The sequence below is a fragment of the Triticum aestivum genome, chromosome 5A (genome assembly GCF_018294505.1).
Source record: "Triticum aestivum cultivar Chinese Spring chromosome 5A, IWGSC CS RefSeq v2.1, whole genome shotgun sequence".
NCBI lineage: Eukaryota > Viridiplantae > Streptophyta > Magnoliopsida > Poales > Poaceae > Triticum > Triticum aestivum.
The window spans coordinates 458422308-458449004 of record NC_057806.1 but is presented as its reverse complement, the minus strand read 5'-3'; the positions used below and the strand labels follow the sequence as shown (position 1 = coordinate 458449004).

General features: G+C 47.6%; 2 protein-coding genes across 2 annotated transcripts; one reads left to right on the top strand and one right to left on the bottom strand.

The window, feature by feature from the left end:
- Positions 1–20429: 20429 nt before the first annotated feature.
- Positions 20430–21729, bottom strand: LOC123104010 (2-hydroxyisoflavanone dehydratase). The gene has a single exon (XM_044525724.1). It carries the CDS (start codon positions 21727–21729, stop codon positions 20755–20757), a length of 975 nt encoding a protein of 324 aa, XP_044381659.1. The 3' UTR covers positions 20430–20754.
- Positions 21730–23769: 2040 nt separating this feature from the next.
- Positions 23770–24958, top strand: LOC123107167 (tuliposide A-converting enzyme 1, chloroplastic). Its single transcript, XM_044529171.1, has one exon. It carries the CDS (start codon positions 23867–23869, stop codon positions 24839–24841), a length of 975 nt encoding a protein of 324 aa, XP_044385106.1. The 5' UTR covers positions 23770–23866; the 3' UTR covers positions 24842–24958.
- The last annotated feature ends 1739 nt before the right edge of the window (positions 24959–26697 follow it).

The following is a 26697-nucleotide window of genomic DNA, read 5'->3' as shown; positions in this document are numbered from 1 at the left end:
TTGAAAAACAATGACACCACGGACGAGGGTTTCAACCTCCTTTTTAAAAATAAAATAAAAAGCTAGATGAACTCCTACGGGACATATATGCAGCCGTGATATATGACACCTCGAAGAAGAGAAGGCAACGCACAAACTTTATTAATTCCAATGAAAAGGAAATACACATCACACGTTTTTCCTTCTCTTTCTAAAACAATATACACATCACACAAGTTCGCCAGGCTCTGCATGCATCCGCAGCGACCCGAGGAATAAAAATCAAGAGAACAGCTCGTATAAACAAGAGCTCTGTACCCGATCCAGCATTCTGCGCCTAGCTTCGCTCAACGGCGATCGTTCCCTGCAGCGTGCAGCTTGTTCCCGATCCCCGGGCTGTGGCCCGGACCCGTCCCGCGGCCGTCGGTGGTCGCCATCTTCGACGTCGCGGCGGCGGCACCACTAGCAGCACCTTGCACGGCGCGGCAACCTGACGATTTGCATGCCTCGTCGTCGCCGTTGATCTTCGCCGACGCCGCCATCAGCCTCCTCGCCTCGCACGGCGCCAGGTGGCTCGACACTAGCAAGATTATGAGAATGCAGGTGCACGACGAGGCATGCTTGGAACCTGCCATGTAACTGCAAACCTGACTCTGGTGGTCTAAGACTCCTGGGGCACAGCCTATGCGGCAGTACACACTCGTATGCTAATGCTACTACTCTTCTTGCTTGTGGGTTTTAGCTTGATTTGAGAGGTTTGCCCAGTGACAATTTATAGCGAGAGGAAGCTCTGCGCCATGCGATATTTTAAGTGACACATAAGGCCTATCGCATAGATTCCAGGGAAATGTATAAACTGCAAAGGTACCCCAGCTCTGTGGAATCTAAGATCTGGTTGGTTTGTAGGAATTTTGTAGGATATGAATTTTAAAAGAAAAATATATATATTTGAAACCCTTTGGTTAGTAGGAATGAATTCCTATTCCTATATGATAAGAAACAATTATTTACATTTCAAAGGAAAAAAATATTAGCCTAGACTCACTAATTTTTTTTCTATTCTATGTATCAAATGGCATGTCTTTCTCTATAAAAATTAAAAAAAACTAAGATACATATCATCTCACTTTCTATGATTTTTATAGTTCTATCATATCAAAGGAAAGAGGCCTAAAACCCAGGCCCGACCCTGAGGGGGGGCAGGGGGGAGGGGGGGGCGGCCGCCCCGGGCCCCCGAAACTGAGGGGCCCCCAACTTTGCTGGCCCAAAGTAGTGTAGGCATCAGTTTTTCATTGATTCAACGATCTCCATCGAGGCCCAACAAACATCGTAAGCCACAGCGAGAACCCCGCCTGTAATGGCGACACTTGATTACAGGATTTCCATTGCGCGTCGCCGTCTTCCGGATTTTCATCCATCGGCGCTTGTTGTTCACATCTAGCGCGCCCGAGATCATCGGCCCATCGGGCGCCACACATCGAGATATGCAGGGTACGGCAACTCCAAGGCCCCCTCCGGCGGGCCGAAAGAGTACACCGCGTTGCAAGTCTTCAGCGACCTCGCCGTACCCATCCACTACCTTGGCCAGATGCAGGTCTTCAGGGGCGGCGTACGACTTCAGCGAGATCATAGCTCGTAGGCCGTGTCTGTTCAAGCCGAACCAAAGGTCGTCTTGAGTGTTGTCTTCAGTCCTTGGAGGATGGGGAGAAATCCGTGGACGGCTTGAGGGCTCAATTTGGGGACGAGCCATACATCTGTCGCATGCAGGTAAACAGATACTACCATGTAAATTCTTTATACAATAAAAGTATCGTAGATTTTAAATTTTAAATTTTCTGCCTCTTGGCCGGATTAAATTGGTCGATGATAGATAGTGTTTGCCTGTTCTTGCCAAGTGAAGTTACTTTCAGTTCGAGGAAAGTAATAAACGAAATATAGAACATAGGTAAAAATACGCTATATAATTAAATCTTAGGACGTTGGTGTGGTTAATTTTGTTGTATTATTAACTAGGACCGCAACAAAGTATAAGAGAAAAACCATGCTAATGTTGTGAGCTTAGGGATCAAAGTGACCGTACTTCCCATACCATTTTGTTTTATAGAAAACATTAATGGGCCGTACTGTATTTTTTTAGGGGGGTGTATATTTTGTTTGTGATGTGATGAACTAGCGAAAATCTTAAAAGTTGCACCAAAGTTTATGTAGAGAAAAGTTTTTCAAAGTTCAAATTCTATTAGTTTGATGTTTATATTTAGGGGCCCTCGGATTCTAGTTTCGGCCCGGGCCCCCGAAAACTCAGGACCGGCCCTGCTAAAACCCATCTAAAGGGTAGTACTATATGAAGGAACAATGATGAACTGCACCATGGCCATGCTGCACCAAACACACCATGCATGTCATAATCGTCAGAGTCCAAAAAAATTCACATGGCAGTGCCACAGTCAAGAAACTTTTCTAAACGTGCACATTTGACTAGGGAAACTAAGTGCTTCAGAAAAAAGAAAAGCAATACACGGACCGATACAGAACATGCAGTCTCTTAAACCAAACCTTACGGTGCAGGGAAAGTTTCAGGTGATACGGGTCTTCATATGCTACCGTGATACGTGTTTTTGGAGCGTCGGATCTCAAATCCGACGGCATCTGAGGTGTTGTTGTACCTGCGCGTAATTTTGAGACTCTTGAATGACATTTTTACAAAATGTTCACGAGCTCCAGGAAGCCGTTTGATCTGAGATCCAACGGCTCCCAAGAGCTCGTATCATGGTATCAACTAAACCTTAATAGCACATGATATTTTCCCCTCGGTGCAGTCTCTTAAACTAAATGTTACTTGAAGTGACTCTTTGTTTGTTGTTGCGTCCTCATCGCTCTTGGGTGGACAACGTCTGTTTCCCGGCCCCACAACCAGAAGGCGACCAGTTAGATGGATTGGTGTAGGCTTTGGTCCGAGGACCTCACCAGGACATCCATGCGTGCCAAGGGGCCAATCATCATGGCTGATCTTGACAATGACCATGAGGAGGCCGTGGAGGAGTCCAGCAGTGAGACCAAGGTTGATCCCAATGCCTTCGAGTTGGTCAATCACAACTGAGATGACAGGGCATCGGTTTCTAGCGTCACCAAATAGGACCCATCAGAGGATTTTGAGCAGGAGGAGTGCCAAAAGGTGCACCAAGACCGGGTGCCTGACCTTCCTCCAACCAACTAGCTCCTCGTCTGTTAAAAAAGGCAGCTGAATTGCCACCTGCAAGTCAAAACATCCGCATCAAGCCTGCATCTACCAGTAAATATTTTTCACATTTGAATACCAACTACAATTGCCTTTAATCCTTATTCATTTTCAATGCGTTTTGTAATGCAGAGTTGCAGAATGTCGTGCAATCTTGGTGCCGACCTGACCAGCACCCCTATAGACACATCCAACGTGTCTCTCGACACCACCCGCTGTACTGACACAAGGACCTTGATAGCCAAGCCGGTCACTTAGGCTCCTCCACCTCCTTTAGACTTCATCTCAGTTATCACGGGTACGGAGGAGGATGACGCTGGAGAAGCCGGCCATCCCAACCCGACGCAGGCGGCCAAGACCAGACTCGTGTCTCCGGAGGTTGATGCCGGGACCGGAGAGAATGCTGGGGAAGGAAATTCCTAGGTTCGACGAACAGAAGGGCCAAATCTTCCGCCGCCTCCATCCACTACGGCTGATCTGGCTTTACAGCTAGGGTCGTCCACCGAGCTCGTTATCAGTGAGGCTCAACCACGGCCACCGGCGGTCCCCAACACCTCGGCTAACGCTGTCATGGTGCAGGGACCCCTGGACAACATACTTATGATTATACCCTCTATGCAATCATGTGCAAATACAAAAGAGTAATTAAGATAACATTTGGGTTCCAAACAACCATTATGTAACACATCATAAACTTAGGGTTTAGTAATATTTGTCACTCCAAACATCCATCATTAGAGAAGTGATATGAGTTTGACGTTCGCACACCACCATTAGAGAATTACACCAGAACATAATATCAAGACATTGAACTTTATTCAACTTCACATGATTACTAGTAACAATGTTTATCACATGTCCTTAAGAACATAACAGACTACTCAGAAGCCATCATACATATCATAATCAGTAAGACGATAATATGAATAACAATCTGAATATATGAATATTTCATCAATAAACTTTTAACCAGCTACTGCAAGCAGTAATCAACATTCAACACCAAAAGGTAATTTCAACAAAGGATCTGAGGTAGTAGTTCATAGACTGAAGGCTAGAGTTGGAGATGGATGACAATGTTGATGAAGATGAGATCCTAATGATGATCGAAGGGTAGGTGATGACAATACCTTCCATTTTCCCCTCGCGAAGGGATGATTCCCTGACAGATCAGCCTGTCGAATCTGAGAAATTGCTCCCCGCTATTCCACCTTGCAGACGGCAAAGAAAAAATCCCATAAACGAGCAGAAGTTTTAGTTTTTTTTATTTGAGACAAAGCATAAGTTTTAATATAATACTAGTGCACCTATACAACCGACAATTGTATTGGGTGTGTTGGGGACACAAGAGACTCTTTGTATTTGATTGCAGTGGTGTTTGAGAGAGACCATCTTCAGCCTACACCTCTCGCGGAGTGATAAATCTTATGTCATCCACTTGAAGTTAATCTGCTGTTGTTCTACAAAACTCTCCGTTTTGAAGCCCAACCAAGTCTACAAGAATAAAATTACATAGCAGACATCCAGCTATTTTTGTCGTCGTTGCCAGAGAGGTGAGTGCTTGAAGATATCTTATTTAGATCTTTCAACTGAATCTTTTAGTTTCTTGTTTATTCACTAGTTTAGTTTATAAAAGATAAGACCAGGGATCTTGAGAGATTCACACTCCCCTAGTTTGCGAGGCAGCTCATAGCCCCACGAGCTAGGGCCGCGTGCACCCCACAGCCCTCGCCCGATAGGTGCTCGACATGTTACATCGTTCTATACTCCTGCTAGTGCCAGCCGCCTCCGCTCAAAAAAAAGAAACAAGTGCCAGCCGCCGGCGCGTACTTTCTTTTGAAGTAACATGAGAGAGTGAGTACGACATGTCAAAAGAATAACATGAGAGAGCATGACACCGGCGGCTGAGAGTGAGAAGCTCGCTATAAAAAGAAAAGCTCACCGTTTTAGTACGGTCAGACCACGAGCGGACGCAGGACAGCGATGGACACTGGCCAAGTGATTCGGCGAAGCCTGTGGTGGCGGCGAGGTCAAAGACGGCGAAGGCAGCAGGAATATACCGCTCACGATGGATCCACAACGCCCCTCCGGTTGCTGTCAATGGTCCGGTCCCGAATCCAGCTTGCCATTAGCTAGCCCGGAGAAAGATATACTGCTACTACTAGCTAGTAGTACTTCTTGCAGCTGGTTAGTAGATCTAGCCGGGAGGATCCCGTGCAGCAAAGCGTCGAGAGATTCCTCACAGCAGCGCAGCTATGCGGAGCTCGACTAGATTAGCTTCTTTCGGAAGGTTGGCGAGTTAATTTCTGCGGGTACCGTCTGCACGAGAGAAAAGGGCACTACCACATGCATGGGAGAATATAGCATCGCTTCTTTTGCTGACAGCCATGCATGAGAGAATCATGGCTTCTCTCTATGTTGATCGCAATTCGCACGGACGGGAGCAGCTTTATGCCTTCTCGATGTCGATTCTTAGGGTTTTTTATATGTATCTGACAATTCTTTCTCGAGTTCTTTTGGAATAGAAATCATGCAGAAGAGTTGCATGCTTGTGATAAGAATGAGTGCAGCGCTGAAGACGGCACGATCATTACATCATCTCCATAAAATGACGCTACCCAAGCAATTCACCACCCTTACATTGTCTAAGACGCGCGACCCAAAACAACACGACAACCCAAGACAGCCTAGACTGGAGCAAATGAATAGCAGTAGAGCACAAGGCATGAAAAGCGAGACATCCACTGCAAGATCTTGAACAACAAACAATCACCAACCCAAACACGACTACTATGACGACGATAATAGCAACTGCAGCTCAAGCATCGCCGGGACCAAACCACCAACGGCGGCCCGCGCCATAGAAGGAAGGCAAGGAGGTGGACAACACAAATCAGAGGGGAGCGGGAGGGGGCTCACGAGCACCGAAGGTGAAGTCAACCATGACCTACTACCCGGGGTCCCGTCGAGGCAAAGAAGAAAACGCCAGAGGAAGGAATGGAGGCCCTCGCGCATGCGAAACACGACCACAAACAAATCGATCATTCGTTTCTTTAGCCTGTATGGGGCGTCCTCAACCTGCACGAACTCGGCCCAAATACCCCTCTTAGTTTGCACGAGGAGAGAACGCCCCGACACTCATTAGCTCCTCGGCATGCTTCACCCGAAGGATGCCCACGCCCCAAGGAGGCCTACTAGGGCTGCCTCTCCTCTCGCTCTCAAGCTCCCTACCAGCCACGAGAGACGCCCAGCCACACGCCGCCCTTCTCCTTGATGGCAGTCTACTCCGGTGATTCCTCTAGCAACTAACACGCTCCCTACCAAACAAAGTCTTGAGCTCAGCATGTTTCGGCACATACATCACTACCAGATAACAACAGATGCATGTACTCAACATGTCTACCCTCGGCATGTTTTAAGGAGGGTTGGGGGGTGGGGGGGGGGGGGGGGGGGCAACCGCGCTAAGACGGAAATGTTACCAAACACACATTATGTTGTTGAGACAATATATAACACAGTAGCACTCAGCATGTCTTAGGGAGGGGGGCACGGGCAACCACGCTAGGATGGCACACCCTTATGTTGCCGAGACAATAACACAGTAGCACTCCGAAGAAGAGAAGGCAATGCACAAACTTTATTCCAGTGAAGAGGAAATACACGTCACACGTTTTTTCGTCGCTTTCTGAAACTATGTACACATCACACATGAAATGGAATACAATGAACGAGGAATACAAACAAATCAAGAGATCATTTCATTCATATAAACAAGAACTCTGTACCCATCCAGCATGTTGCGCTTTTAGTTTCTCTTAACGGCGATCGTCCCTGCAACGTGCAGCTTGTTGCCGATCCCGGGGCTGTGCCCAGGCGCGGTTCCACGGCTGTCGGTAGTTGCCATCTTCCACGTCGCAGCCGCCGCGGTACCACCAGCAGTACCTTGCACGGCGCGGCACCCGGCCGACATGCATGCCTCACCGTTGATCTTCGCCGACGCCGCCATCAGCCTCCTCGCCTCGCACGGGCACGGCGCCAGGTGGCCCGACACGACCAAGAAGATCAGAATGCAGGTGCACGGCGAGACATGCTTGGAACCCGCCATGTAACTGAAGAACCAGCAACTAAGGTGGCCTTAAGACCTGGACGCACAGACAGGGTCTGCGGCAGTGCACACTGGTATGCTGCTGCTACTCTTGCTCGGGCTTATTAGCTTGATTTGAGAGGTTTGCGTCCGGCGTCAATTTATAGGAAAGAACGAGACCAGCAAGGACATTAGCCATGGCGGCATATTTTTATAGTAGAAGAATGCAACCGGAGCAACCGCTGGAGCCAAGACACTAAGCTGGGTGGTAAGCGTGCGCACGGGCACAGCATACCAACAGGCAACAGAGCGGCGCTCTGTTCTCTTATGGCGTGCAAATATTTTAAGTGCGGGCAAGACTATGGTATACAAAGTACGTAGAAAAGGTAGGCAGCCCAGCTCCGTGCAATCTGAAGGCTCCTCAAAACACAAGAGGCCACACGAAGAAGCATGGTGCACCAAACACCATGCATGTCATTTTCACCAGAGCCCAAAATTTTCACATGCCTCTGCCACGGTCAAGAAACAAAATGATCATCTTGTAAACGTGCGCATTTGACTATGGGAGATTCGTGCTTCAGAAGAAAGAAGAGTGGTGAGCTAATGCATGGACAGATGCAGAGAATGCAGTCTGTTAAACTCAAATTGTTTTTGGATTCTTATGGAGGGAAAACTAACATCATCAGAAAAGGAAAAGTATAACCCACTTTCAGAGTTGAGAAACACTTACTGCAAGGATCTCGGAAAAGGGCAGCATCGTTTGCATCGCAGAATCTGGGAATCTTCGTTGCTCGGACACGCATCGATCGAGAGACAAAGCTTTCGACCAGCCAAGCACATTAGAGTATCCACAGCCGGGCACCTCAAACCGGTTTCAAACGTCGGATCGTTCATTGACCGGTCATGAAAATCTGACTCAAACAGACGCCTCAAACGTCCGGACTGACCGACACCTCTCATATCCAGCCCAAATATAATACGGATAGGGGACGCCCGGGCATGGCCATCACATAGGACTGATGATGTGGTCCCACGCGAAATCACCCGAAAACCCAGCGGTCCGACGGGACTATTCCATCGTCACGGTGTGAACGTCATGTGGCGCCGCTCCAGCTCACCGCCCGATGCCAAATCTGGCCCATCTGCCTCCTCACTTTTTGCGCCGGCACCCAAGCCCGCCCACCTCCTCTCCTCCGCTCTTCCATGCTTTCCGGCATCGCCATGGTCCGGCGCAAGATCACAACATACGTTGTGCTGACACCGGAGCGCCGGAGGCAGATCACGGCGGAGATCCAGGCAAAGGCGCGTCGCCCGCATCGCTTCCAGGCTACCTCCGGACTCGCCGGAGCCGGGGGAGGAGGAAGGAGAGCAGCTACCGGAGCCGATGGAGGAGGCAGAGCAGGCTGCTCCGAGGAAGGAGGAGGGAGAGCAGCTACCGGAGCCGATGGAGGAGGCGGAGCAGGTTGCTCCGGGGTTCACCATGGCGGAGGCGGAGGCGGAGGCGGCGTTCACCGTCGCCAAGCCGCGGAGATGGCGAAGGAGCAGGCCATCCTGGAGTCCATCCAGGATGAGGCCTATGTGGAGGCCAACCGGCAGTTCGTTCGGCAGGAGCAGGTTGCGTCTGACGCACTCTTCACTCAACTCGACGCGAAGATAGAGGAGGAGGAGGCCTGAGCCGAGCAGCCGGAGGCGCCGGAGGAGGCGAAGCTACAATTGCCGTCGATGCTGCCGGAGCCGGGCACGAAGATTGTCGACATCTCCGACGAGTAGTTAGATCATCTACGTAGTATGTAGGTTTTATGGTTTGCATGCTTTTGTATGGATTTGAGAATCTAATATAAGATGTCCGGATGCAGTTGTGTTAATTTAAAGAGTGTCCGGTCACTACCCATGGATGGACATTTAAGGGGGTTATATTTGTCATATGCAGTTGTTGATGCTTACAGCTGGCTCCCCAGACGAAGGAAGGGTCACCCTTTAATCATTAACTTCATATATAGCATATGACTAGAGAAGAAATATATTTCATGTACGGTGTACGGGAACGGCTCAGATCAACGGTTTAGGGCACTCAAGCGGTGCAGGCCACTAACATGAAAAGTCTTGGGGCTTGAAGAAATGCTTGTCAGATTTGCCTTTTCCCCACAAAACCTATGGTCGATCAGGTGAGGCATTGTAGCACAACCAACCAAGGAACCCCATGAGCGAATCAATCTGTGGTTAGATGGTTAGAGGGATTGTGATATCCGCAGCTCATTAAGGTTCAAATTTGGTGCTCGCATTTATTCCTGAATTTATTTCAGGACTTCCGGCGATGCACATTCAGTAAAAGGAGACGTTTCTGTCGACGACGAGATGCCTACGGCGACTTCGTAAATTTCAAGATGATATGCCAGCTCCGTGTATATGAGTGTCTGCGTCTGTATTGTGTTAAAAAAAAAGGAACCCCCATGACTGGCTAGAAAGAGCTCTAAGAGTTCCAAAAAAAAGAACCCCCATGACAGGCACGGCGCCAGGTGGCTCGACACGAACAAGACGATGAGAATGCAGGTGCACGACGAGGCATGCTTGGAACCCGCCATGTAACTCAAGAACCAGCAACTAAGGCGGTCTTAAAACCTGGACGCACAGACAGGGTTTGCGGCAGCGCACACTGGTATGCTGCTGCTACTCTTGCTCGGGCTTATTAGCTTGACTTGAGAAGTTTGCGTCCGGCGTCAATTTATAGGAAAGAACGAGACCAGCCAGGACACTAGCCCATGGCGGCATATTTTTATAGTAGAAGAATGCAACCGCTGGATCCAAGAGACACTAAGCTGGGTGGTAAGCGTGCGCACCCGCACAGCTTACCAACAGAGCGGCGCTCTGTTCTCACATGGCGTGCAATATTTTAAATGCAGACAAGATTATCGTATAGATCTGAGGGTATACAAAGTATTCCTTCATCCAAAAATACTTATCATCAAAATAGATAAAAAGAATATATCTAAAACTAAAATACATCTACATACATCTTCTTTTATTCATTTTGATGATAAGTATTTCCGGACGGAGGGAGTATTTCCTCCGTCCCAAAATAAATGTCTCAACTTTGTACACTAAACTTGAGACACTTATTTTAGGACGGAGGAAGAAAGGTAGACAGCCCAGCTCCGTGCAATCTGAAGGCTCCACAAAACTCAAAAGGCCACATGAAGAAGCAACCGTCAAGTACACCATTGCCATGGTGCACCAAACACCATGCATGTCAGTCCAAGATTTTCACATGCCTCTGCCAGTCAAGAAACTAAATGTTCATCTTGTAAACGTGCACATTTGACTATGGAAGATTAGTGCTTCCGAAAAAGGAAGAGTAATGAGCTAATGCATGGACAGATGCAGAGCATGCAGTCTGTTTGTTCTTAGATTCTCATGGAGTGAATACTACCATCATCAGAAAGGAAAAGTAACCCACTTAAGAGTTGAGAAACACTTACTGCAAGGATCTTGGAAAAGGGCAGCATTGTTTGCATGGCATAATCTGGGAATCTTCGTTGCTTCGACACACATCGATCGAGAGACACAGCTTTCGACCAGCCAAGGACATTAGCTGGCTCCCTAGACGAAGGAGGGGTCACCTTTTAATCATTAACTTCATATATAGCATATGACTAGAGAAGAAATATATTTCATGTATGGTGTACGGGCAACGGCTCAGATCAACGGTTTAGGGCACTCAAGCGGCGCAGGCCGCTAACATGAAAAGTCTAGGGGTTTGAAGAAATGCTTGTCAGATTTGCCTTTTCCCCAAAAAAACCTATGGTCGATCTAATGTAAGCATCGTGGCACCACCAACCAAGGAACCCGGATGACTGGCTAGCAAAGACTCAAAGAGTTTACTTTAATTGAACATATTTTGCTACCATCCACTTGGATTCTGAGATCCCCAATCGTCTCGGCTTTAAAACTATAGCTATATTTATGTGCTGATGGAAAATTTGTGTTTGCAAAAGTTGACAGTTATACCTACTTCACACTGCGCATTGTTGGTCGTTGATCAGATCTTTTGGTGCTCAAAATTTGATGGGCGATGGTTACAGATCACCAATCTAGGGATTGAGTGGTCGAGAGCACATGCTTAGACCCGCTTTGAAAGGCTACCCACCATAGTATCGATAGTATCCATATCAAAATATTCAGTTCCCGCCATCCTGCAGCCCACGATGTCGTCCCTTGGATGCTGCAATGTTAACAAATCCAACTTGGCAGAGTATACTAGTATACCAGGATCACAGATAGTGCCACTACAGCATTTCACAAACAAAAAAAAATGCGCATTGCGAAAAAGTAGTAATGAGTTTGAACTTTCAAACTAAGCTAAAAGGTACTCAATCACAGAAGAGCCTGTTGCCCTGGAAAGCGTCTGCTCCAATAAAAATGAAGTGCTTTGAGTTAGTGAAGCGCTTTGCTATTTATTTATCCAGTCTGTCCATGCTGCAAACCCTATAAGAATTAGATGTCTCTTTGACAATTCCCAACAGCAGTATCTCAAGTAGTACTAAAGGGTAAAGCGTTGGGTAAAGCGTTCTTCTTCAAAAGGCATCTCACTTGCTTGATACTCATTACCCAAAGCAGAGATAGGTTTAACTATTTCTACGTACAAAGCGAAGAGATATCGTACCAGGTACTTGTTCCATGCAGCAGCGGCGGCTATCTCTTTGTTCCGAATGTCCCGCCGCATGGTCGGCCTGAAATCCTTCAGAACTCATCGGCTGACATAAAACCAGTGGAATTGATAACACAACAGAACACTAATTAAATGCTTAGTTTTATTTAAAAGAACATTTGTATTTACATATCAATAAAGCCATCGGCGCCTAACATTATCAAGCTATATCAGTCAGTAAGCCTCACTACATATTTATTTAACTACATTACAGTGAAACTTCAACAAACAAATCAACTAATTGCTAACTGGTGTATGCCATGCAGAGAAAAAAAATCTCTGGCACAGCATTGACACAAAAGAGACCGGACTTCATTATGGCGATCTTGCTTGGCGAATTTGCTTTTCATCAGACAACAGCTTTGCAAATCTGGAAATAAGGTGCTTATTAGCTCATAAGTAGATGCATACCGTAATTACAGTAACCTGATAGGTGGTCGCAAGCTCACCTCTTGAGTGCTTCCTCATTGGTCTCCTCTATGTCACTGCAAGCAGGCACCATTTGGCCAGTCTCCAAATTTGCCCGTGAGACAGGTTTCTTTAGCAGCATCTCTCCAACATTGACAAGTTTCTCCAAGTTATCCTTGGTGGCAACATCAACTGAGGAGAGTGTCCCCCGTAGGTTATCATCCTGTCATGTAGAAATGGTATTCTCTGAGTAAAAGGAAGCTGATTTATTGGTTACTTTGTACAGTACAAATAAGGTGCCTGCATTTACTTACTTGAATTCTCAGATAGTTCTGCTCCGAATGTAAGGCTTTGAAAACAGAAGCAATGTGAATATCCACCATATCTGCACTTGCCCGTGTGAAAATATCTACTAATGGTGTAGATCCACTGCTAAGTAACCAATCCAACACTCCCCATGATTTAGCCTTTTGTGCATCGTACTTCTCTTCAAATTTTGATGAGCCTGTGCCAAGTGAAATGACCAAAAACCGGCCATAGTCCATAGGTTTTATTGGGAAGAAATCTGGATCTTGCTTGAATATCTGCTTGCTTACTTCTCCAATGGCAACTAAGGCCTAAACACAACAAAGACAGATATTAGGTCTATTTCAAAATTTCAAGATTTTCCTTCAGTCTCTGAATCAAGCACATGCTGCATGCTGTATGTTATGCAAAACTACAGGCAGCAATAGTACCGGATTATTGGCAGCTACTCCCCCATCAATAAGATTAAACTCCTTGATGTTTCCATGAGAATCTTCAGTCTTGAAGTAATGCGCAGGCAAATAAGTTGGAGCAGCGGATGTGCTGATGCAAATATCTGATAACAAAGCATTCATTGTGTTTTTCTTCTTCTTCGTCTTAACCTGTCACATGATAATAGAAAGTTCATTTTTGTGCAAAATCTCCATCATGGAGGATTAATGGAAGTTCTCGACCTCTCACTACTGCCTCATATATATGTTCTCCCTTTGAAGTAAATTTACAGAGAAAACAAAGAAATACACATTTTAGTAGCATGTGTTTCTTGTGCCATTGAAATGAATTGGTTCTCACTTACTATAACTAGCATCCAATACAAAGAAACATGTACCATATTTTACAGGTGCTCAAATTAGGACTCCTGAAAGATTTGAGAGAGAGGGAAAGAGGGAAACCTCATACGACGAAAAAATGGTTGGTTGTAGCCGCTTGATGTCAAAAGTTGGTATTACCACATTTGTTAACGTCTGATGCAGCCTGGCACTTCCTAACTTCTTTCTCACAACTTCATGAAGGTACTTACCATCATAATAAGGTCCTGACAATGAGCGAAGTATCCCCATTATCCTACCAAATGCACCCCTAAAAAACAGACAATATGTGTTACTGGACAAGTTCACAATCCAATCAACAAGTCAAAAACCATAATATATCGTTCACCTGAGCTGTGGGAAAATTCTGGGAGCATGGTTCATATAAAATGCTTGAATATCCTTCGCCGCAAAAAGTGGTCTTCTCTTCTTATTTGGTGCAGTGAGCACCGCAGTCACAAGTCCCCCTGTGCTGGTCCCAGCAATGACATCAAAGTAGTCTGCTAACCGGGCTTCCTCTCCATCAAGTTTCTTTAGAAGTTAACATAACAGTTTCAGTGGGATGAAATCAAGAGCGTCAATTGAAAATTAATGCGTTTCTAAAGAAAGGAGCATATGCTGGGGCAGATGGAAACAAAATCATTGTTACACATCAAGTATATTCAGTCCACCAGTCCAGTTGAGATAAAAGAACCAGAAATACAGAACTAGCATTAGCAGAATATTGAACTGATGTAATACTAAATATAAATCCAATTTTCCAAGAATTTGAATCTTCTGCATGACTGCAACTGCTCAACATCTACATGTGCATAAATAACAATAAAAGAGTAGGGAGCAGACAACAAGACAGCACCCTAATTGCGACACTAATGCAAACTTTAAGATTTACTTGGCTTATGCAAGTAACTTTACAGTTGAAGTTAATAAGATATGGTTAGTGAATTGAGTTAAACCCTGAGAGTTTGAACTTTAAACAAACCAAAAAAAAATTGCAAGCTTATTTCATCTGATGCGACATATGGAACATGGAGTTCTAATCTATTATATTTCTCACCAGGTAAGTGTTGCCTTGTTAAATTGCCAATATCACAAGATATGAAAATCAATCGTGCTACATAACTACAGGTTTACCTGCAACTCTGATTCTAGAAAGGCAAGAGCAACAGCTGGAATGATTCCTCGAATCCCTCCACCATCGATCGAGAGAATTGTGATGAGGTTGCCATAAGTTGGTGGTTGTCTGCAGAAGATGTGTTTTCCAGTCTCCATATATCTGCTCTCTTCAAGGGTAGGTTGCACAGAATTGTAGTTCTCCGAGGACGGCAATGTTGAGTCCTCAAGTTAATGTAGAGCACACGTATTAATAGACTTTGGATGAGAACTTTCGTGGCAATGCAGGTAGTGTAAGTTTATAACATTCAGGAATAGTCATTATGAATAACTTAAACGTGCGATGATAAGATCTTAATAATCTTCATTCATGAGAAGATGTGTAGAATTAAAGTTGCAAAAGTGCACGCTTTTTCTGTTGAAAATATGAGGTTCGAATGCAAGAAGGACAAATGTCTCTTTCTCAGTTGCCCTTGGACTAGGGGCTATTCTAGTGCCCTGAAGGTGCTGCCAGGAAAAGAGAATTTCCATGACCCAAGTGTTGGTCCTGTTAGAAAGTTGACCTAAACTTGCATGGAGCTAATAAATCTTAGCTTTGTGCTCTGTCACAATATGGCCATACTTGCGATGCACGCAATCTAAATAATATGATGAACAATTTGTGTACTAGTATGAGTTGATTGACCTAAATGGGATGTCTTAGGCATGCCCTTTGAGGATGATATCGAGGAACCTGCACTGCTGAAGCATTTGAATTTTAGGCAGTATGCAGCAATGGGGAAAAAACATGGTGGCATTCAATTTGTGCCAGTTTTCTTTTAGCTGGACGGTTGTTGCATCACTGATTCCGTATTCTCATCCACGTTGTACCCAAATGATATCCTAGTTAAGTACATAAGATTGCTGTCTAGATCCGACGAACTTATGCAAGTCTTCAGTTATTTTATTTTATTTTTGAGAAATGGTGTAGCGTTCAGCTTTGGCTAGGTAAAATGTGTAAGGAAAGGTGATGTAGCCCGTCAAGTAAGATATCATGTGATAATACTAAAATATCATATTGTGAAAAACAATTAGATTTAAGATCCCGTGAACAAATAAATATTAGAATATTCGTTTGATTCCCAGAGGAAGAAAACGTAGGAATGGTAACGATGGAAAATATTTATCACAAATCCAGAGTAGTTAAAGATACATGCTATTCTTTGTCTCCTGCAGAAAAAAAATCAAAACAACAAATTATCTACCAAATTCAAATAAACCGAACTTACTTCGCTTCATCACCGAATAACCTAGTTTCCAGTCACGCTTTCTCTGATTCATACATGGAAGATGGAGAACAAAAGTTAAAACAATTCATTGTGCAAACTTATACGGGCGCAACCATGCAATTGCAGTCAGATAATATGTGAAGTTACTGCATAGCTTTTCCTACATGGGAGATGAAGACTAAATATTAAAACAACTGATACTGCAAGCTTATATGGACGAAACTGTAGTCAGATAGAGCCATGGAAACTCACTGCATAAATCAAGATAAACAGTTATAATACATGGCATGCCAGTAATAGTTTGCGTGAATATCCTTTTTTTTTCAAGAATGACGGGGGGCGAAAGCCCCACCCGTTGTTATATTACCCGAAAGCGACTTAGCGTCATACAGTGTTTTCCATCAAGGAGATAAAAAACATCAAGATAGGAGGCAAAAAAACAGAAAAAGAGAGAGGAAGACTAGGTGGCTGAGAAAAGGAAGGAGCGAAACAGGAGGAGCTGCTCCCTCGGTCCAGTCTCAAAGCGCTTGGACCACAGAAGCGTATCGTCGGCTGCTCGCCGGAGGACGTCGCAAGTCCCGCATATGATGGAGTTGAAGACCACATCGTTCCTGGCTTTCCACACGCTCCACATCAGGATGTAGAGGCCATCTTTCCAGGCAGCAGCATCAATTTGCAGCGAGGGTTGAGTAGAGAGAATTTCACCAACGGAGTAGAAGGTGCCCAGGCCAAGCCTAGCCCAGACCGGAGCCACACGAGGACATGCAGCGAAGAGGTGGTCCGCCGTTTCCTCCGCCTGGCAGGAGGCACATGTTGGAGAAGAGGCGCAGTTTTTGGCGTACAAGTTAGCCCGAGTGCTAAGCCGATTGCCGACCAGTAGCCTCGCGAAAATCTTGATTTTGCTAGGGAGCCTGGAGCCCCAGATGTCGATGGAGTCCTGGTCGAGCACGCCGTGAGGCGACAGAACACGAAAAGCAGCTCGGGAGCTGAAGGTAAGGTCACCTCCCCACGCCATGAAGCGATGATCATGCACACCCAACAGATGAACATCGCGCAAGAGTGCATGCACGACACTGAGCTGACCGGCCGCCACTGCGGAGAGCCTCGGCTGGAGCGCGAGGCCGCCCTGGATAACTGCAGCGACCGAGGCGTTGGGCCGCGTCGAGTGGGAGAAGAGCGCCTCGAAGGTGAAGCAGAGCGCGCCGCCTGGGAGCCACCGATCCTGCCAGAAGGAGGTGGTGCGCCCGTCTCCAAGCTGCACCCGAGTGATGGATCGGTAGGTCGGGAGCGCCGCCTGCATGATCGTCTGGAGGAACGAGGGCGCCGAGCAGGGGTCCCCAACGTCACCCCTGACGTTACGGAGGAACCAAAGCTTCCAAGGCGGGGACCCAGGCCGGTGAAGAGCGTCGATGAAGTTGAGAAGAAGGCGCATGTTTTGCCGCCGGAGGTCGCGAATGCCAAGTCCGCCTTCCTGCACATCAACACACACTTTGTCCCAAGCAATTAAACAGCGAGCACCAGAGCAAGTATCCTTGCCGGTCCAAAAGAAAGCACGACATCGACGATCAATCTGCTCAAGCACTCCAGGGGGTAGCATAAAGGAACATATAATAGGTGGCAAGGTTATTAAGCACGGCATTACAGAGAACAAGCCTACCGCCCGAGGAAAGGAGAAGAGCGCGCCACCCGGACAGATACTTATCAAAGGAGTTGATGAGGGGGTCATAGGCAGAGATGGGGAGCTTTAGAGGGGAGAGGGGGAGACCAAGGTAGGGTTGAGGGAAGGTGGATATGGGGCATCCCAGGATAGCGGCCATCTGAGCAGACAGCTCGGAGGAGCAGTGCATGGGGACAAATCCAGATTTATGGAAGTTAATGGTGAGCCCGGTCGCCAAGGCAAAAGCATCGAGGATGTTTTTAAGATAAGTAACGGAAGGGAGGTCGGCACGACAAAGGATTAAAGTATCATCTGCGTATTGCAAGACGGGGCAAGGGAGGGAGGGATCGATTGGGTGCTGCAGCCGGCCGGCGGCGCTTGCAGCCTGCGTCATGCGTTGAAGAACGTCCGCAACAATAATAAAGAGGTAAGGGGATAGGGCGTCACCTTGGCGAAGGCCGTTGCGGCAAAGGATCCAGTCACCTGGGACATTGTTGAGAAGCACCGAGGTGTGGCCAGTAGAAAGGATAGAGTGGATCCAGCCACACCAACGGTTGTCGAAACCCCGAGCAGACAAAATCATGAGAAGGCTCGACCAATTAACGGAGTCAAAGGCTTTGCGAAAGTCGATCTTAAAGATCACAGTAGGAGCCTTGCGCAAATGGCAGGCTCGGAGAAGGTCGGCGGCGTAAACGATGTTCTCAGAGATACGCCGCCCAGGGAGGAATCCCGTCTGGTCAGGGTCCACCATAGAGTGGATGAGTCGCTGAAGGCGGGAGCAGAGGGCCCTAGTGATGGCTTTCATGATGCAATTCTGAAGCGAGATAGGCCGAAAATCAGAGGGGGAGCGAGCCGCCTCTGATTTAGGCAAGAGAACTAAAAAGGCGCGGTTGATTCTGGAGAGATCAATAGTGCCGGCGTAGAAGTCATCGAACACCGCCTGGACGTCGGAGGAGATCAAGTCCCAGAAAGAGACATAGAAGGATGGGCCAAAACCGTCGGGCCCGGGGCTAGAAAGGCGGTTCATTTCAAAAAAAGCTGTCCGAACCTCGTCCGCGGAGAAGGGTCCTGACAAAGAGTCAGGAAGGGGAGCGACGCCAGGGTAAAGATCAGATAAAGAGAACGTCCAGTCACAGTGATGCGCAGTGCCTAGGAGATCTTTATAATAATCCCGGAGGATAGCCGCTTTATCCGCGTGAGAGGTGAATTCCTGCCCCTCGAAGGAGAGGACCGGGATGCAGTTCCTGCGAAAACGGGCCGAGGCAGAAGCATGAAAAAACCCAGTGGTCTGTCATGCAGGTACCATGGCAGAAACTCTTCAGCATGCTCAGAAGCTGGAAATGAGTATGTGTGGCCTCCAAGATGCCACTGATGATTCATTTTCTTTCTTTGGGCCTGAAGATGTTGGAGATGTCGAGAAGTACCAATCAAGAGAAAGACATCACATGGATTGTTCAGAACACTGGAAGAGTGGAGGCTCCCAGAAAATATTGATGATATCACCCATCTTGCTGAGTTCGGATCATGCGATGTACTGAAAACTGAGCTGTAGAACTAGTTCCAGCCAGCTGCTACTAGCAGTACAATTTTTCATTACCGATGCCATTAAGGATTACCAAAATCTTGCTTTTGTAGCCAGAGACCCTTGTACATATTGTAACTCTTCTTTTAATATAAGTATGTGAGGCTTTTGCCTATTTGTTTCAAAATAAATAAATAAATAAATAATGGCACTTCAAAGCCACATAAGGAGAAGTCATCATGTCAGAAGTAAGTAGTTAGTTCTGTAATGAAGCAAGTGATTACTTCGAAGTAGGTTGATATGTGTCCCTAGAAAATTATGCATCCTTACAATCAGCAGTAAGTAGTTAGTTTTGTAAATTAGCCAAGTGATTGCTTCAAAGTAAGGCCAATATATGTATCCCAAGAAAAATATACATCCTCACATAATTCACAAGAGCAGTTACCTGGCATGCTAGTGCTGACTACATTTCAGTTCAGTCTGTTGTCTAGTTGCTGGCACCACTGACACTGAAGGCCCTTCTTGTCATGCAGGTTCTTTTCATAAAAACCTTGCTTGACTCGTGAAACACAACATATTAATGCAATATCAATATGTGCAACCCTGCAAAAATAAACTAAGTCGCTGCTATATTAATCTTCAATTTCTTTCAATGTACTGGTTATGCAATACAGTATAATATTTCCTGCATACCGCAAATAGCTTACTAAAGCAGTATTACCTTTGCAGTTGGCAGAGGAAACTGCATGTGGTCAATGACTCGGCAACAATGCAAGAAGTAAAGGAATCACTGTGCAACACCCCGGTGCGGCAGGACATGGAAGGAAAAGATTATCCAGGACAGTATCCATGGCTTGGACGTTATCCATGCCTTGAACAAGGATATTTGTAGCCATTTGCTGGGGATCTCTTGCGAGCACCATCGAGCATGAAGGTATTCGAGAAGTGCTGCAGTATGCCTTACATCTGTTGGCTCAATGATTGGTGGCTCATCATAGTGGTCATGGCCTGCTTGACCAGCACCACCGTATCAGCAACATTTTCACAACTGCTCGATAGGATTGCACTATTAAGAGAAGCCTTACTAAGAGTATATTGTTCAGTACCTCTCTTAGTCTGCCATGTCATGTAATGAAATAACATCAGAAGGAATGTCCAGCAGAGAAAGCTTAATGATTGTCTTTTGATTAAAGTCTGAATTGCTAGCCGAAATGGAAACACAATATACTCAGAGTTAGTACAAAGCTGAGACACTTATTTTGGGACGGAGGGAGTATTATGCAGCATCCCAATCTGACATTTTTAGCCATAAATATAAGTAGGAAAAGGCTCCAAGATGATGATTCAGGCTCGAACTAGTATTTCCCTTTTTATTCTTGAGAATGCAAGCTCTACTGCAATTTGAGAACTTCATAATCATATCTTAGCATCCTAAACCCTTTCAAAATACAAATTTATAATTTTACAGAATGGCAGACTAGCTGGTTTGAATTTGAACTCCATATGACAGTAGTAACAATATACTCCTTGTTCTTATAGACTGAAGATAAAACCACTGAAGAACAGCTACAAGCATGTTTTAAGCATAACTCAAACTTCCTAGTGTACAACAATAGCCAATTCAAGAACATTGCCTTGGTCATGTGAATGAGCGGAGAACAGGAGATCTCATCTGCGGCCCAGAAATTCAGCGACGACGCCGACCTGCGCTTCCGCCTGGGCGCATGTCGGCCGGAAGAGGTGGAAGCCGTGACCCTGGCCATCCGCCTCCCAGATTTCCACCTCGCCTTGCCACCCACTCCCAATCAATTTCTCAGGGTACAGCCTTCCCCTTCCCCTCATGGCGTCCTTGCCCCCAACGCATACCAGAGCGCGCTTGCACCCCAGCCCGGCTAGGCTGGGCGCTCTCTCCGCCATCGGGTTGATCCACGGGTCGTCGCACCCACTGGTCCCCGGGCAGACCACCGGCCAAAGCCGCACCAGCTCGTCGAGCAACGCCATGCCCATCTCGTCCGACTCGGAGCTGTCGCCCCCTAAGAAGTAGGGATGGATCAGCACGAGCGAGCTCACCTCCACGCCGTGGCCCAGCTCCTCGGCGCCAGCACGCATTGCGGCGTGGTGCGCGATGTTGGCGCCGGCGCTCTCGCCGCCGACGTGGACGCGCCCGAAGTCCGCGTGGTTGGTCAGCCAGGGCTCCGCGCCCTGGCCGCCCGCGTGCGCGGCCACCCACTGGAGCGCCGCCCAGGCGTCCCCGTAGAGCGCGGGGACGGGGTGCTCCGGCGCGAGGCGGTACTCCACCGACACGACGATCGCGCCGGCCCGCGCGGCGAGCTGGTTGGCGTGGCCGTGCGCGGCGGCGTCGAACGCCGAGCCGAGGCAGAAGGCACCACCATGGAAGAATACGAGGACGGGGAGCTTGCCCTGCTGGCCGCCGGCGGGGGCAGGCGGGAGGTAGACTCTCGCCGACACGCCGGCTCCCGGGAGGATGGTGATGTCCTTTGCGGAGACGCCGGTGGCCGCATCGGTGCAGGGCGGGGCGAAGTCGATCCGCAGGAAGCGCTCGACGCGGCCGCTCTTGTAGACGCGAATGAAGCCGGGGGCGTCGTGGATGACCTCGTCGCCGCCGGCGCCCGTGTCGGACATGGCGTGGGCAGATCGGGGGGAGGGGGTGAAGGAATTCGGATATCCACGGAGTAGGTGAGAGATCAGTGAACTGCTGGGGTCCTTTGGTTGTGTCTGCCTGGTTCAGGCCATGGATCTGGAAGATCTACTATTATCTGACCGTGGGGCGATGAGCTGGTGACCGGCAGCGCGGCGGCGGGTGCCGCAGCCGCGGCGGCGCCCGCGCATCAGTGAGGCTGCGAGGGATGCAAATCATAATGTAGAAGAATTGGATGGTTCCAGTGGAAAATAGCTTTTAGAAAGAAAAAAATCACCGGCTACAACTTCAAATAGTAACTATGCATTCCTGCGGAATCACATATTTGTTTTTATGCAAACACTCATACATATGCACATACACTAATCCCTATAAATACATGCATACTCTATTCTTATAAACAGTTTTGAAAGACTTAGTTGTCACATCATCTTGAGATAAATACATCACAGGCTCTCGATAGAAACGTCTCCTCCCACTGAACGTACATCGACGAAAGGTCTGAAATAAATTCAAAAAATACAATCACTAATGCCAAGTCTGGAACTTAAACTCTAATAGGTTGGTTTTACCATAAAAAAACCTAACCATTTGAGCTTTATTTGGATCGTATAAACATATAAACACATGGGCATTAGTCTCGGGGCAAAATGGATTAGGAAAATTCTCAAAATGAACGGGAACTCTAGAGCTTATATGAATATAATTCATGCATGGTACATGAACGGCACGCACGTTTTTTCAAGCTCGTCCCACAAGAGTACTCATTTCTAGAACAACCTCCAAAAGATCAAACACATTTTCAAAGATGGTGAGACGCACAAATTTGAATTTGTAGAAGGTACTTCGTTTTAATCCGCTTGATGGAGCGGCCAAGCCTTCCCACAAGGATATATCCCCCCCCCCTCCCCTTTTTTTGTTGTGTAGACCTTGAACTTGTCAAGGTTAATAATTCATGCATGATGTATTCTAGAAGATATTTTGCCAAGCCGAGGTTTGGTCCTCTTGCATTTCTAGATTTGTGATTCTTTTTATTTTTGTGGGTGTAGATTTGTGATTCTCTCTCCTTGTCTCTTGAGGAACCAGAGGGGCCGGTCTGTTTTCTATGCTCGAACTTTACCAACATACTTCAGTGATGCATTTTATGGACGCCCAATGGCGATGACCCTGGCATACCCCCCCCCCTCCCCCTCCCCCCTTGACCTGCACTGGCCAACCTACCTCCTCGCCTCCGACCGGAACGTCGCAGCCTGATGCGTCGTCCCTGTCTCCGGCCAGGTCCTAGCTTGGCCTTGCCTGGGCCACTCCTCACGTCGGCCCTGCCTTCGGCCTCGCCCCATAATTGACTGACCCGAGCTAATTTTTCAAGTACCTGAGAAATAGCAATCACGAATTTATTTTGTCTCATGGCATCCATGTTTAGCCAAAACTAATGCAACCAAAAGGATTGATCACTTATGAATCATAGCCATTCATTTTCCTCCAATATTCACCTACTAGATTTTCCTTCAAATGCCTTAACAGTTTAAGGGCTCATTTGGTATGCAGGATCCTAAAAATTGAGGAATAGAAAAACATGAAAAAATGATATGAATGGACGGGCAAAACAAACAAATCGTAAAACACATGAATTATGTTAAGTAGGTCTTTGGTTCACAGGAATTGAAAAACACATGAATCAAAATAAATATGGTCAAATTAAAGTGAAACCACCTGAATCCAAGGTCTTTAGTTCTTAGTCTCTTTCTTCGTGCATAAGAATTTGAAAAGGAGCTCAACATGGATGTTAGAATTCCTCTGCCTTTCATTTGAAAGTGGTTCAAAGGAAAATGGGGTAAAGAAAAATGAAGAGAAAAATCGTTTGAACAAAACACATGAATAGTAGCATCATAGAGAAGAAACTTCACTTTCACTATGAACCAAAGGAGCGCTAAAGTCAAAGTCAACTCCACAAAAATTCAAGAAAGGAAGAAAAAGTTGTTGAGATCCAACTACTACACATTAACGTGGCCCAAGCCCAACCATAGGAAGTCAAGTTGCTGAACCACTCATCCGCCAACAACTTGGGCTTCAACAAACAATCCACCGGCGGCACCGCGGATAGAGAGCTCCCGCCGACCCATGGCAGGCTCCGGCGCCAGCGACGACGAGGTCGTCCTGGAGATCGAGCACTGCATCCGCGTATTCAAGAGCGGCCGCGTGGAGCGCTACTTCGGCTCCGACCCCGTCCCGGCCTCTACCGACGCCGGCACCGGCGTCGCCTCGAAAGACCGCACAATCTCCCCCGACGTGGCCGTCCGCCTCTACCTCCCGCCCCTCGCCACGGAGGGCGTCGATGGGAAGAAGCTACCCGTCCTCGTCTACTTCCACGGCGGCGGTTTCGTCCTCCACACCGCCTTCAACGCCGTCTTCCACGCGTACCTCTCCTCCCTCGCCGCGCGCGCCCGGGCCATCGTCGTCTCCGTCGACTACCGCCTCGCGCCCGAGCACCCCCTCCCCGCCGCCTACGACGACTCCTGGCAAGCCCTACGCTGGGTGGCGTCCCACGCCCCCGGCGGCGCCGGCGAGGAGCCCTGGCTCGCCGACCACGGCGACTTCTCCCGCCTGTCCCTCGGCGGCGAGAGCGCGGGCGCCAACATCGCGCACCACCTGGCGATGCGCGCCGGCGCCGAGGGCCTGCCCCGCGGCGCGACCATCAGCGGCGGCATCGTGCTGGTCCACCCCTACTTCCTGGGCCACGGCAAGGTGCCCTCCGAGGACAGCGACCCCGTGATGGCCGAGAACGTGGTGAAGATGTGGCGCGTGGTGTGCCCCCAGACCACGGGCGTCGACGACCCGTGGATCAACCCGCTGGCCGCCGGCGCGCCGACGATGCGCGGGCTGGCGTGCCGGCGCGCGCTCGTGTGCCTCGCGGAGACGGACGTGGTCCGCGACCGCGGCCGCGCGTACTGCGATGGGCTCAAGGCGAGCGGGTGGGCTGGGGAGGTGGAGCTGCTCGAGGTGGCCGGGCAGGGCCACTGCTTCCATCTCGTCGACTTCACCTGCGACGATGCCGTCAGGCAGGACGACGCCATTGCCAGGTTCCTGAATCTGTAGAACAATATCTCGCGGACACGGGCATTTTCAGACCGCATGTTGTCTGAACTTGTGTATTTTTGTTGTTGATGCATCTGGGGAAGAAGATTGATCGCGATGATATACAGCGTTACCTGATTTTATTGGCTCAAAATGAAACATAAACAACCGGCCTCTGTAATGTTAGAATGCACGCAACCAGCATCGATACACACGAATAAAACACGCCGATAAATAACAAAAGCATGCATGACCAAAACTATGCCTAAAGGGAGGAAAAGAGAAAAAAATGCCTCGAAGCGATCAACAATGATCCACAAACTACATCAACGACCTTGTGCACATCAATCATAAATTAACATCGTAAGGGCAACAAAGTTCTTCAACAACGACATCTTTGGAAAGGAAGCGACGTTCAAGCATCGTCGTCATCGGATCTGACCACCAAAGACTAGATCCTAGGTTTTCAACTTGAAGAACAAGTCTGAGCAATGCATTTAATAAGATAACAATGTAAAAAACAACTCATGCAACTGAGGTGATCAGGTCCGTGCTTGGCCTAACCAAAGTGATTAAGAAGGCGGTGAGTGAAGACCGATCAAGGTCGATTACAGTGGATATTCCTGTGCGGCAACAACAGCCGCTTGATGATCTGCCAACGGCAGAGCTGGTTGTTATAGCTTCGTGGTACATCTGGTTACAACTGTGGCAAAGTGCCAAGGGTGAAACTATTTAGACACCGGACCTTACAGCTATGTCAGTTAGGGTTTTGACAACGAACTTTATTAGAGCTTCAATACCTAACCAGCCTGTCTGCAACGCATACTTTCATGCTGAAACATTGTCAGTAGCAGCTGGGGTTGTGCTAGCAGCAACAACCTGGGTGTTTGCCTCATGTTTACAAGGTTGACTCGGCAGAGATGATTGCAATTCAAATTCAAATTATCTTGGGAGCAAATGTTGGATGTAATCGTTTGGTGATCGGGTCAATGGCGGAGGCATGAGGGGACGAGCAGGGGCCAGGCCTGCCCAACGATCTTGTTATACATCGGATAGGAACGTAGCCTCCGATCCAGTCTCATGGAGCCGTGTTTTTTCGTCTATGATTAGCGCGTACATGGGTGGGATTAAGCGCTTCCTGCCGCCATTTGTGCGCTTGCCGGCCTGTTCTGTTTCTGAAGATCTTATTCATGTGGCGATTCAGCGACACAACCTACTTCACTTCTCCGACCAACAAACTAGCAGGTTAACACATCTATACTAATTTCTCTCAATTCTCATCTAGCATCAGTGTTGAAATTATACATCAGATTTTAGTTGTTTTGTTTTGTGATTTCGGATGCTATGGAGAACTCATATCTTTGTATGTGTCCTAGAAATTGTCGTGAGGCAAATTATACTAATCTCTCTCAATTTTCATCTTGTATTAGTATTGAAATTATACATCAAATTTTAGTTGTTTTGTTTTATGATTTAAGATGCTATCAAGAATTCAAATCTTATATTTGGTAGGATTAGGGTTCTTACCGGCTCTACTCCGTAGGTTATACGGGCAGGACAGCGAGGGTTGGGGGCGAGGACGGCGGCTCCGGCGTGTTGGCGCCGTCGCGAAGAAGAAGAGGGGCGGCGCAGCTAGGGCAAGGTGCGGCTAGGGTTTCCGGCTCCTCTGGAGCCGGGCAATATGATAGAACTATCTTTATTGCTTAATCTCAAAAGGTATCTTACAATCTAATATTTATAACCTGAAAACGACTAGCCTAAGATAACTTGTGGGCCAAGCCCTTAATCTACTGCCCAGCGGGCCTCATCCGGTTGTATTGTAAACCGATCATAACATCTCTCCCCGCCTGCACAAACAGCTCGTCCTCGAGCTGAAA